At 42.1% G+C, this 14,067-nt stretch overlaps 1 protein-coding gene across 2 annotated transcripts in view; it reads left to right on the forward strand.

Annotated features, from left to right (window-relative positions):
- The window catches only part of CLYBL (citramalyl-CoA lyase), a 179,669-nt gene that overhangs the window by 85,183 nt on the left and 80,419 nt on the right, over positions 1-14,067 (forward strand). For both annotated transcript variants that reach the window (XM_065847709.2, XM_071807024.1), the window contains exon 2: positions 9,067-9,256. In XM_065847709.2, the coding sequence (XP_065703781.2) occupies positions 9,067-9,256 (190 nt within the window). The remainder of the gene's footprint in view (positions 1-9,066; positions 9,257-14,067) is intronic.

A 14,067-nucleotide genomic window follows, 5' to 3' on the forward strand; every position in this document is an offset into this window, starting at 1 on the left:
CTGTGTTACAGCAAGGTCATTAACAGGCAGGAATGGCACTTTATTGATCCTGACTTTATCAAGTGCCTGTTTCTCATTTTACATATAACTCCCTGGCAGCCCGCTCCTAAATGGCTCAGGAGGCTTTGACTGTTTGAGACTTGGGCTGTAATCACAGTAATTAGCGCTGAATTTTCAAATCCTGGTCTCAAGCTTGACCTTGCAGCGTTTAGCCAAGGCACACACAGCTGGACCGGTGGTGGGAGCTTGCGAGAGCTCCACCCTGGGGATGCTCCCTGTGTCCTGTTGTGGGCAGAAAAGAGGGGAAGAGCATGTTCAGTGGGAAAAGAAATTCTGCCCAAACATTTTTGTCAAGTTTTGTGTATGTGTGCATAGAGACATGGGTGGCTGCGCAGTTGGTGTGTCTGAAAACGTCGAGGCACAATTAGTAGGATGAAGTACCTGGTGGTGAGCCGCAGGGGAGAACTGGGAGAGGCAGGAGTGGTTTTGCAGTGACAGAAAGAATCTCCAACTTTTCTGCAGGGGCCACCAGCATGGGTCTGACTCTATAAAAGTGCAACCATTACAGATTTGTGGAGTTTATATATTCACTTCCTAAGACAGAGTTTGGCACGGGATGCTCCAGGATGGCTTGTTGGTGATACGTACCTGATCCTTCAGCTGAACTGGAAGATGCTTGACCCCAGAAGCCATGGTTTTTCCTTTGTTTCACACAGTTCTGAGCACACTTGGTGCATATTGGTTTGTACACAACAGTGGTAAACTAAAACAAGTCATACATCAATGTCATACATCCGAAGTAATCTCTTCTTACTTCTCAATGCACATCTTAATTTTTTGGCTCATTTTATGTGTAATCCTTTCTAAACCTCTCAATACCCTATTGAATTTTCATCTTTATTCTGGAATGTTTTGGTTATTTAAAATGTGTTGTGATTTTCTATTGCAACTGTGATTTGCAATTCTATAAAAAATATGTAAGGCAAGACGTTCTGTTCAGAAAATGTATTAGCTAAACAAAATTTTCTAAAATCCCTTTAGAGTGTTGTAGATTTAAAAAAACGAAACATTAGTTAAATGCATCAGAGCACTTAAAATTTACTTTTAGAAATGAAAACTTCAAAACTGCTCAGTGTTTATGTTTAGTTATGTATCTTTATATTTAGAAAAACACAAAAATGAATTGTTATCTTAACTACACCTTCCTTTGGTTAATGTGGTAGAGCAAATGTGTCGCAGACAAACAGAGTGCTTTTCCACTGCCCTGCAGTGATGTGAGTTTGTTTAAGCAGTAGAAAGCATCCCAAGGAGTCAGAAACTTTGCTGATGGTAAAAGCAAAGCGAGGCGCGGCTCAGCTCGGCAATACTTCATGGGCAAGACGAGTTATTCAGAGTTATCCACTCTGTAAGGAAGGAAGCAAACCCTCGACTGGATGTCACGTATGTTAAAGCTCCGCAAGACAGGACACCAATTAACCTTGGATGATGGCAAACACACACACAGGGGCTGCCTGAGAGAAGCAGCCTGTTGCCATTAGTAAGAAGCAGCAGCCCTTGTCACCCTGAGCCATTATTTAAATCTCTTTAAAAATTCCCTGATTAAATCGAAGGATGGTAGCACTCTCCTCTTCCTTAAAATTGGACTATTTTTGCTGCTGTGAAAAGAGGAGACGTTAGTAATATGAGAAACTGGTGGTCGTTTTTTTTATCCTCACTGTCTAATTTGGCCATTTTGAACCAAGAAGAAAAAAACCCTGATCTTCAGTCAAAGCAATTCAAGGCATGGTGGAGCTCAGAGTGAACCAAAACAACAGGGTCAAATGTAGTTGAAAGAACATGGTGGGGTAAATAAAAGGTCTTTTTTTTTTTTTTTTTTTCCACATTTAGTGGTGGTGGGAGGAGGAAGTTTGGTTAACTATTTAACCTATGATAGCCTTTTAGCATTTTATGGCTTCAGATTCTGTAATTTTAAGCCTTTGTCAGTACATTCCTGGTTTGTATTCCATCTTTTCCTCAGAAAGGTTCTGGTGTCTATTTCTATGACTTATATCAATTTACTGAAGGTAGGAAGAAATTATAAATAGCAGCCAAAGATACATATTTTCCTAAAATGACTTGCCAGCAACTTTGGATTTTGTAATCAGTTTCCATTTAAAGCCCAAAATGCTTTCTTCCACTCACACTTCTCTGCATCCTGATTTTTTAAATTTTTTTTTTTTTTAATCAGCAGGGCTCTCCTCCCCTATTTGGTTCACCTCTCTCTGTTTTTGGCTGTAATGCCATGTGTCCTGATCAGTTGGAGCAAGCGCTCGCTAAAGGTCACCAAGAAACCCCCTCTTCATTTCTCGCTGCTACAGTTTTTTCCAGCAGGCAAGCGCTCTCGGGAGCGGCTGCCTCCAAGCTGTCCCTTTTGATATCCAAAGCTGGTTGTTACGGGGGTTAAATTTCTTAATTCACCAAGTTTTCTTTTGTGAGCGCTTCTTCAGCCCAGAGCGCTCGGTGCCCGCAGCTGGGTGCAGATCGCCCGTCTCCCGACGGATGCCGTGGAAAGCGTTTGGGTTTATTCCGTCACCTCCTTCAAACCTGAGGGACGTGGGGGCCGATTTTGTACCTGTATATCTCCCGTCAGCTTCAGGGAAATTAATCTCGGCGTTACATCGGTGCAAGATCATGTCAGCCTTACGGGGGGAAGTTTAAAGTCAGACAAAGCCTCTTCCAGGGTGCTTTGACTGGGGAAGGAAAGCTGCTTGTCAAGAGATCTCGAACCAGGAGAGCTGGTGGCTTCTGCCTGCCCTGGCGAGGGGTTAGGTTTCGGGAGGTTCTTAATTACTTTTCGAAGGGTCAGGGAACTGACCATAGTGGGTCTGGAACAAAGGAAGAAATCAAAACATAAAGCTGAGTGTTTGATATGTTGATAAACGCCCCCCCCCAGTTTTAATTTTAGCAGAATTGGATAAGGGTTAGTGGCAGTTGTTAGGTAAAGTACCTTCCCAAAAGTTCTGGCTTTATTCTGAAGTAAATATCATAGCTCTTCTCTCTTAACCTAAGTATTTTTCTTTTTTCTTTCTTTTTTTTTCCTTTTTTGTTTTTTTCTCCCTCCTTTTTATTTTTTTTCCCCCCAAACAACAGCCGCTCAGTTTACCCTGTGTTTATCCTTGGATTTATTTCCACTAGGAAAGCGCTAAGATTTTGAGGACCTGTATTCTGATGGTAAAGCTTGTGACATGAGCTTTTGTTTCAAGGCGAGGAAACGTTAGCATTTTTTCACATGTTAACTTTTTAACAATTGCAGGGAATTTCTTTTCCCTGAAAACTGCCATCCTTTTCTTTTTACTCCCCTTTTCTCTCTTCTTGATATTTTTATTTCCCTTTTATATGGAGACTTGTAGATTTTGTCACTTCAAACGTTAGCTGTTCCTCCTCTTTTCTTTCGCTTTACAATACACACTAGGAGATTTTTTTTTTGCATATTCCTCCCCTTTCTCTGTGAGATATTGTAGTTGACCAAATTTAAAACACTACAGTATTTAGCATCCCCGCAGTGCCATTTTACGTATTTGGACCTGGAAAATGCCCCAAGCAATAACTACCTGAATTGCTTTTAATTACACAATATAGCTGCATCATTTTACTTCAGATTCTTTTTGATTGATGCTGTAAGGCAATTGTAACCATGGATGATGGGATTAAGTGCCTCTTGAAGTGACTTTAGCTTCTTGTGGGAACAAAGGGAAAGAAGAGAACACTTAGTCCCTTTTTGAGTGAACAGCCTTTTTTCACTTGCTATATAAAGAAATACAATTAACAAACATTATCCCCAGAGGTGAATTGAAATGTACATGCGGACAATAACCGCTCTTGACTGCAATTAGACATATATGATCCGAGGTATTTTGGCCATTCATTAGTGCTAATTGTTTGAGAAACAAGCCCACAGAACAAATGATTAAAATGTTAGTGCCATAACCAGGATTATTAGCATGTGTGATAAAATGCATGCGCCGCAGCTGTACCAATAAAACTCTCCGGCGAGTCGCTTTGATTCGACAAATACTCAGCTCGGCTGCGAGCCCTTCGTATTTGCACAGGGCCTGCTGATGTTTATAACAAACAACTTCTATCTTCTTTCTTAATTAGAAAGAATTACTATGCAAATTGTGGGGCTTTGTAATTTCGCAGAACTTTCCTTTGTCTTTGGCAGATTATCTGTGTGTGGCTGCGAGCTACTCCCTAGAAAATTCTACATAGGAAAACCATTCTGTTTACTCGGAGGGTTTTTTTGCTCACATCGGACAAGTATTTTGTAGGAAATTTTGCTGCATTAGCTGGGTTGTGTTCAGTGGGGTCTTAGGTCTGGGGTCACTTCTGTCCTGGTGCCACAGCACCACAGATACCCAGGATTGTGGTCAGTACAGTGTTAGTACATGTATACAGCCCAGAAATATACCCTGTGGAGACTACCCAGCTTTTAAAATAGTTTTAATCAAATACCTAAACATGTTCTTTGGAAATACCTGCCAACGTTTTACCAAAGGTAGTAGAAGGAGAGATTTGGCTTATTGAGCAATGGATATTTTTTCATGTATCAGGCAGCTCACAGTGTGGCATCTCTTCCCTGTTTAAATGAAAATAAACAGAGAACAGAAACACAGGTTAATGTGCTGATCCTGAAAATCACTTGCGGGAGTGCTTTACTTTGTGAGCTATATGTTGTTGGCTCTGATAGAACTGTACAGGTGTGTGCAGTTAAGTATATGTGTGAATATGAGCAATGCTGGAACGTGAAAATGCACTTTATAGCAGGGAAATGTGTATAATTCGGGGTAATTTCTCTGTTTTGCAGTCGCACTGTATGGCTGCCTTTGCAAAGTGCAATGCCTCTTAGTAATAAAAAAGGTTTTGTTTTCTCCTTCCTGAGGATGAACTATTTGCTGTTGGGTGAAACAGTTCGCAGAGGATCGCGAGTAACTTTAACTCGCCATCTACTTTCACCTATTAAATGAAGACTTTAATAGAGAGTTATGTTTGCTGAAGAAATGTAGTTTCATTTCCAAGACCCAGGAGCATTCAGTGTGCAGCTAGATGCTATGAATGAAAATAGGCTGCTGTAAAACAATTTAATGAGCTTTACCCAACAGCCTAGTCCTTGTTTTAACTTAGGGTGCTTAAAGGAAGAAACATTGTCTTAGCAAATTCACTTGGCTTATGTCCACATTTAGTTTAAAGCACAGTCAAGATCAGTCTGAATCATTAAAATACTTGCAGTCACAAAACATATGTAAGATTTTCTTCCTCTTTATGGCGTGGGGTTAACAATATAATTGAGATTGCAGTGCTGTGTGGGTTTTTTGTCCTAAAAAAAGTAACTGCTGGGGATGTTTTCATTCTATCAAAATAACAGAAGTCAAGATAATCAGGATAGTGTTTCCTACCAGAGTAGCTAACTGCTAACATGTATAGCACCCTGGGACTTGCCACTGCCCATTTTAAAAAGGTCTGTAGGCAAATGGATTTATTAATAAATCTGCTTCTTCCTCCGCATTTCCTTTTATTGTAGAACATAAAATATGACTATGCAAGGAAAATGCATGGTGAGAACAGAATATTTTTTTAAAGAATATGTGTCAAAATAATAGCATGCAAAAACATTTACTACAGTCACACCTAAGCATACCTGTTGAAAAATCTTATTTACATTTCTGGACGCCTTTCTTTTTAAAGGAGAAAAATGCTGTGTTGTTCCACTGACTGTACTTTTTTCTTTTTCTGGCCATGCCTCTTGAAAAAATTAGTATTTTCTCAACTTGCTAAAACGTTCCGTAGGACTAATACTTTGACAAATCGCCAGTATATTTGTATGATAATCTGTGTTCTGAGAAACTTGTGGTTTTGGCCCGTGTGGCCACCAAGTTGGTTAGCTGAAGAGGAGTTACCAGTAGTCACCAACTGATAGTATTTCTAATATTAAGCCTATTTGGTGATGGTGTTTTTAATGGATTACATCTACTGCTTCTTCAGAGTCAGCTGCTCCTCCATCTGAACAAAAGTTCATAGACCACAGTGGTGACACCTGACTAAATCATGTCTGCAGGTAGCGACAGTTTTACCTACACACTGCTACACACCGATGTGCGTGGAATTGCTAGCAGAGTTGCCTTCGCAGGGCTTGCAGCAGTGAGAGGGAAACCGGCTGGTCAAGCAGCCCTTGGTTCAAAGACAGCCTGGGAGAAATCCTGGGAAATGCGGGATGGGAGATACATCTCATCTCAGCGTGCTCTGAGATTATGGTGTTAGCCACATCGATGGAGTTTCAAGAGTTTTGGGTGGGTTGGAGGGTTGGTGAGGGGTGGTCAACAAGGGTGCTTTAGGGGCTGCTTGGTTGTAGGCTGATGTTAACTATTGATGGGCTGAGCTCTTTGACTCCTTTGTGCCTTTGGGAACTACAGGGTTGAAGCCATCAGAGAAAGATAATAGATTCTAATCACTTTTGTCCCCTCATATATGTCTAGTGAAGGACTGCAGACTTCTTTACTGACCTCTGTGTCACACTGAAAAAAGACCCTTCTTTTCCCGTTTGAGATAAACCACTCTTCCACCTCTTCCTTGCTCTCCCAAAGTGTACTACTGCAAGAAAAAGGGATTAAGTGGCTTTACTAGCAGCCACTTGAGTTGCCACAAGTTGTGTTACCATCCCCACTTCAACATGAGGCGGGGACATGAAGTGGTTTGTAGGAGAGGGGCAAAGAGGGTACTTAGGAGAAACTCAGTGAATCTCAGTTGCAAGTCTCCAGGTTCTGTTAGGACCTCTACTGCCAAAGTCTTCAAGCTTTTGCTGTTAGAGATGAAGAAGACTGATTAACAAGGGTAGCACTGGCACTTGTCTTAAAATAATGCGTTGTTTATGCTTAACAGCAGAGCTGCCCCATCACTTAGGCTGAATTAAGCATTACCAGGCATATTACAGTGAAGAGATTGACAGTTTTTGTGGGCTTCTAAAGTGAGTCCACTGAGGACATACAGAGGCCCAGCAGAGGAGGTGGTGAAATAATTGTCCTTTTCAATTTAGTTTCCTGAGATAAAATGTAATAAGAACTTTCTTTGTATTTTTAACTCAAGACATTTTCAGCTTTTAGGGTGCACATTCTAGGCAAAGAGAGGGGCCTAGTGCAGCTTTCTTATGAGGAGAGACTGAGAGAGCTGGGTCTGTTCAGCCTGGAGAACAGAAGGCTGAGAGGGGATCTCATCAATGTTTATAAATATTTCAAGTATGGGTGTCAAGAGGATGGGACCATACTCCTTTCAGTGGTGCCCAACGGTAGGATGAGGGACAACGGGCACAGACTAAAGCACAGGAAGTTCCATCTAAGCATGAGGAGAAACTTCTTTACAGTGAGGGTGCCAGAGCACTGGAACAGGCTGCCCAGAGAGGGTGTGGAGTCTCCTTCTCTGGAGACATTCAAAACCCACCTGGACACATTCCTGTGAGATCTGCTCTGGGTGAACCTGCTTTAGCAGGTGGATTGGACTAGATGATCTCCAGAGGTCCCTTCCAACCCCAACCATTCTGTGATTCTTTGATGGGGTTAGCTTAGAAAGGCAAGTGTCGTGGTGATCTGTCAATGACACCTCATGTTGGCTCTGATTTAGATTGACTGAACTAATTTCCAAGCATTTGAGGGGGTTAGTCATGTTCACTTGGAACATAACCCACTTGCGCCTGCAGCCATGTTTAGCAACTTGGGAAGCGTTATTAAGAGGGGCATAGGAAAATGCATGGGTCCCTGACATGATGTGATAATGACATGTTCAGCATGGTGCTAGAAAAGCTTTGCATTATTCAAAGTGCTGAATAATATGCATGATAACACTTAATGGTGTTATATGGTAGGATTATTTTGTGGCATAAATGAGTTGTGCTCTGAGTAAGAAGGCAAAATGTATTATTTTGTCCCCATTTTTGATGTAGCCGAATAGGCCTGGAGGGTACAGCGTGAAATGGGGAGGAACAGGAGCAGGCAAGGGTTGTTTTGGGTTTTTTTTTTGGAAGGCCATGAAACACAGTGGCACCCTCTGCAATTTATTTCTCTGTGCTTGTAATTTATGGAGCAAAGCAAGCTCCCTACCGCACTGGAGGGCAGCCTCCCCCAGCAGCTCCACTGCCTCCACATGCACCAACCAGGCTGATGCCTGGGGTGGGTTAGCGGGTCCCTCACTGGGAATATTGGGATGGGGTAGAGACCACCACAGACCTGACACCTACGGACCATGCACAGCACAGGCTCACACCTGCACTGAAGTGTGGTGCACAAGGCATTTATAAATTTTAAAAGGTGCCGCAGCTCACAACCTGCTGATGATTCTGGTGGATTTATGAGCTCTGTCGACGGAAGGCTGTGCTATGAATTTGAAAGCTTCTGGGAGGACATGTTGGGATTAGTGCAATTCCACATGACGTGGAGTTTTCATTCCTGTTTTCCTGATTTTCCCATCCCCATCGATTTTGCTTATTTAAAATTTGCATGCAAATACATTTGTTGATATAACGCTAAAGTCACAAAATCAACATCGCAAACCCATGTTTGCTTTAACCAACACCCCTGCTTCATTCACAGCATGTCATCCAGCTCCTGGAGCAAACGTGGCAGATTGCACCCTCCTCCCTAAAGCAGTCCCGGTCCGTTCTCAGCAACGACTCCATCCTTTGGGAGAAGCCTATGATGGGGGAAAAACAACCAGCACCTTTCTGTATTTAATACTTGCCATAGCACACAGAATGGGCAGCATAATTAAGTCTGCATGGATAACCTCAGCCCTGGTAGCTCTTCAGTTCTGAGCGTTTAAGTTTGCAACTTCTGTTGAAATTGTAGTTTTAGAGTTTTATGCTGCAATTAACTGTTATACCTCTCTACCTTGGCTCTTCCTAAGGGAAAAAAAAAAAAACCAACAACATATAAATAACCCCAAACCATCCACTATCTAGGTAGGAATGTTTCACTTTTGAAATGTTGTCAAGTGTTCTTTACAGCACTGTAGCCAAGAGTCTAATTTCAGCAATATCCTTTACAGGGTGGATTCTTCTCTGCCAGCTGGTGTTCCTAAGCTTAGTTATCACTTTGCATCATCTCACAAGTATGTTCCCAGGCGAGCTGTGCTGTATGTACCTGCGGATGATGAAAAGAAGATACGAAAAATCCCGTCACTAAATGTAGATTGTGCGGTGCTGGACTGTGAAGACGGCGTGGCTCTGAACAGGAAGGTAATTAAAAATTATCAGTGTGATACAATCAGTGCTAAAGAGAACATGTGGAAAAACACTGTCTTTGCCTTGGGGAAGTGAGAACCAGAGAGACAAAGATAAATCTTAAGATATACAAAGTAATGTAACAGTGATAGGCTTTCTGAAGATGTTAGGAAAATCTGCTTACCCAGAACTGAAAGTGATTCTGTGTGAGTGAGTGGGGAGGGAGTTTTAAAAGAATACAGAGCTGGGCATAAGCTCTCATCAAAGAAGAGTGGGAAATACTGTTATTATTGTTGCATATTTTTAAGGGAAGAGGAGAAAATGGTCTGTGAGAAGAGAAGCAGGAAAGGAAGAGTTAGTTCAGAATCACCAGATGGGGTGTTTGTTCTTGAAACAAAAGCATCTTCAAATTGTGAGCAAAACAGTGTGGGTTTGGATTCGAGCCTGGTGGTGTTTAGAAAGAATTCCTTGTTGAGCTTTTTGGAAGAAGTGCTGTTAGGGGTGTTTCTCAAGGAAGGAGAAGTTACAACCAGGGTGCACCAGGGTTTGGAGGGTGGTTTAGATTGAAGGAGCTGCAAGAAAGCCGGTGTGGAGAGCAGCATGGGAAAGAGGTGTGGATGTGTTAAGTACCAGTGCCAAGTGTTTTGTGACATTGAATTGTGAAAGAAGAGAGAATGATCCAACATACAATACATTCAGTTTTTGTTGCAAGCAGATCTTTTAAATATCTGAAAATAACCATTTAAAAATCTTTCATGTCTTAAACAATGCGTATGAGAAACTCATGTAAAAGTTTCCCAGTTAAAGGTATTTGTGAACAGGAACATAAGTTTGTCATCATTTTTACATAATTTTTGCTTCATTTTTGCATCACTTTTATATTTGTCAGTTGTCCTGTCCATTTTTCAGTGCTTCAGACTACAGCAAACATTGTTTAGCATTTGAATATGAATGTCTTGTCCAGAAAGTTTTGAAAATAGGCTTGAAAATTTTCCCATGTAATCTCAAAAATATGGATGAAATTTTAGTCTTTTCTGTTTCTTGGGAGCTGATGCTTTACTTCCAGGTCTTTACAGGTATACTGGAAAGAAAAAAGTTTACAGAGTTGGCATATATCTATTTTGGTTCTGAAAAGTGAAAATAGTGTTGCTGAATGTGCATGTGTACTGCTGAAGACAGTTGGAAAACATTTTCTAGTTGCCGAAATTCTGTGTGGAAGAGTAAGGTTGTATCTGCTGGCACCATGACTTAGTATTGTTTAGGTCATATTTGGGAGGCTGCTGCTGGAAGATGACAGAAGACACAACTGTGTGTTAAACTGTAGTGGTTTTAGATGCATCTTAATTATATAAACCAAATAATTTATAGTAGAAGCATCTATTTGTAATAGAGGATGACAACAAATGAAAATTTTCTAATCGAGGTGACAGAGTTGCTAGTAGTAATTTCTAAAGGGTGGTAGAATTCTAGCTCTGTTGAAGTGAAGGGCAGTTATGCCACTGGGTATAAGATTTCAAAGAAATTAGGGGGAAAATCTGTAATGGGAATATGAGATGACAGATGAGCCCCTGACTGAGCTTAAATGTAAAAAGGAAGCAGACAGGAGGTAAAAGTGGGGACAGGCAACCAAGGAGCAACACAGAAGTGTTGTCCAGGCCATGTAGAGACAGAATGAAGAAGGTCAGAGCTTGGGTGGAATCAAAGCTGGTGAGGGATGAGCAGGACAAGAATGGCTACTACGAGTGCATCAGCAGCAAAAGTAAAAAGGAGGGGTGGTAGTCACCACAGTAGGGAAGGATGGAGCTAGAGTCTATTTAAATAAATTGGCCCATGGTATCAGACAGGACACGCTGGAGGTCACTGAGGGAGCTGACTAGAGTCATCCTGAAGCTACTGTCTGTCATCACTGAAAGATCGTGGTCACTGGGAGAGGTTTCTGATGTCTGGAGAAAGGCAAACGTAACAGCTGTCATCAGAAAGGGTAAGAATGGGGAACTGAGGGCCCATCAGCCCCACGGTAGTCTCCAGAAAAGCGATGGTGCTGTTTTTCATGGAAGATATTTCAATGGCATGAGGACCTAGCCAGAATAGGCTGATCAGAAGCAAATCACACCTGACATACCTGTTCACCTTCTCTGAACAAATTATTGTCTTGAAGTATTAATATGAGAACTGAATTGATTTTGTCTACCTTGACTCTAGCAGGGCATTTATCATGGTCTGTCGTAATATCCTGGCCATCAACCTGAGTAAAAATGGACTGGATGGATAGACTACAGGGCGAGGGGCAGTTTGGCAGGGATCAGGTGATCCATGCTGAGTGCTGTTTTACGCTTACCTCTGCTGGGGCCAATACTGTTTTAACTTCTTCACTAGCAACCTAGTTGATGGGATGTAGTGGACTTTCACCAGATTCATGATGAAACTGAACTGGGGTGCAGTTTATACCTTGGAGAGCACAGCTGCTCTTCTAATGGGGCTTTACAGCTGGAAGAACAACGTGACAGAAAAGTAATGAAATCAACCAAAGTAAAAGCAAAGTCTCAGCGCTGGGCTGGGTTAACCCCATGCACCAAGACAAGCTGAGGGTGTGACTCCCTGGGGGTAGCTCTGCCGAAAAAGGCCCTGGGTGCTGTTTTACAACAAGCTGAAGGGGGTCAGCAGTGAACAGGCCCTTGCAGCAAAGGTGGCCGACCACCTCCAGAGCTGTGCTGGTGCGGGTACAGCCAGCAGGTCCAGGGAAGGGATCCCCACCCTCCACTTGGCTTTGAGGATCTCCTGGGGAAGGGGTGACTGTGCTGAGCTGCGGGCCCTGGGACAAAAGAGGGACTGACCCATGTGAGGGAGCCCAGGAAGGGCCACCAAGGTGGTCATGGTGCAGGAGGAGAGGCTGAGGAGCTGGGTTTGTTTATCCTGGAGAAGAAATGTCTGAGCTGGGCCTTGATGGAGGTTTTTCAGCCTGAGGGGAGCTGGATGGATGGCAGAGCCAGACTCTTCTCAGAGGAGCTCAGCAACAGGGCAAGAGCAATGACCACAAGCTGTAAGAGGGGAAATGCTGACTGGAGACACGCAAAAAAAAAATCATCTCTGTGCAGGTGATCAAACACTGGAAGAAGTTGTCCAGAGCAATGGTGCATCCTCCCTCTGTGGGGGTATTCAGGCCTTGGCTGGATGAAGCCATGAGCAACCTGGCATGGAGCAGTAGTTAGTCCTGCCTTGAGGAGGCAGATGGACGAGGCAGTCTCCTGAGGCCACTTCCAACCTGAATTAGACTGTGTGTCTTTATGATCTAGTAGCAAAGTGTAATTGAAAGTGATTGGAAGACTGAATTTCATTTCTAGATCTGCCACAGATACTCAGGAAGACTTTGAGACTTAGGTTCTGTGAATGTGAAGCTGAACTTGTGCTCTTGCAGCTTAATTTATTAATGTTTCTGAGGTGTTTGGAGACTGTGTGAAAGATATGTCAAGAACATGCACTAAAGTACAGTATTTAGTGGCCTGTTGAAAATGGGTCATCAGAAAAAGAAGAAAAAATATCAGTGGGAAATCCAGCAACACTGAGTCTGTCCCTTAATCATTATTCTTAAAACAAATAGTACTTATGAATTTAGCTATTTATTACTGTGCTTTATATCAATAAAAATGCTACCTATGGATTTTCTTGAAAGTGCTGCCAAAATGTTGGGTTTGAGGAAAATCAGGACCTGGTTGAAACTTCACAGTGCCTTGGGCCAAACTCACATATCTACAGAAGGCCTTCACTTGCATCAATCCAAGCAGCAAGTTTGAATCACATCTTCACAAGTCTATTTTAACAAGATACTGTGTGGTTTGTGTTTGGAGTAAATTAGATTTGGAGAGATTAAGAATCTGGAATGTCAGCAGCTCCACTCAATTGCTCACATAGAGGGAAACAAGGAAGCTGAGCTTCCTATAACCAAAGCTGGTAACATTTGCAAAACTGCATCTTATTGCAATAGCTGCTTTTGAAGCAGCAGTTGTAAATTTAAAATCTTTAACTATTTTCTATACAGTGTCTTATCTCAAATCAGTTTTGGAGGATTTTCTCCCCTGTGCCGTCCCCTCACAATTATGTTTTGTAATGGCTCACAGAGAGCACCAGAAGAAGGGAGCCCATACCCTAATCTGCATACCGTTTTGCTGCCTGCATTTCTTACCTTCAAGAGCTACAACACTGACCATGTTTTCGGCTATCATCTGTTGACTTCTCCATCTTTTCAATCTTTTTTTCTAGTTGATAGTTTGACTAAATCAGAAAAAAACAAAAACCAACAAACCAAAAACTTTCAGCAAGAACTTCACAAGGACAAAATTCCTAACCTATAAGGGGAACCAGTGGGAAGAAATGGCTAAAAAGCGAAGTTATAATATGCTGAATATGGAGCCTACAAGTAGGGTGAGCGCTGATGCTGGTGTGAGTAGGACACCTGAGGCTTTTGCAGCCTCTTTGGGACTGGATAGAGCTGTAGGAGCTCTTCAAAAATTCAGAATAGAGAAAATGGTAAGAAGATATCCCAGTGTTGCTGAAAATTTCAGCCTTCTTTTACGGAGTTAGCTTTAGTCTTGCTGAACATAGCCTACTAGTCATGCTGACCTCAAATCCTGTTTGGGTCTCCACATGCTGTTTTTAGAGGTTCAAATGCATAATGTCACACAATGTGGACTGTCAACTGCCTCTCCAGGTGTCTGACTCTGTAAGACATTGGTAATTTCTAGAACAGAAATTTAGTTTTTGGTTGGGGGGAGAACTGAATACTGCTAAAGGAAAATTACTTTCCCTGAGCCACTATTTAGATGAAGACA

Source organism: Patagioenas fasciata, chromosome 1, assembly GCF_037038585.1.
Source record: "Patagioenas fasciata isolate bPatFas1 chromosome 1, bPatFas1.hap1, whole genome shotgun sequence".
NCBI lineage: Eukaryota > Metazoa > Chordata > Aves > Columbiformes > Columbidae > Patagioenas > Patagioenas fasciata.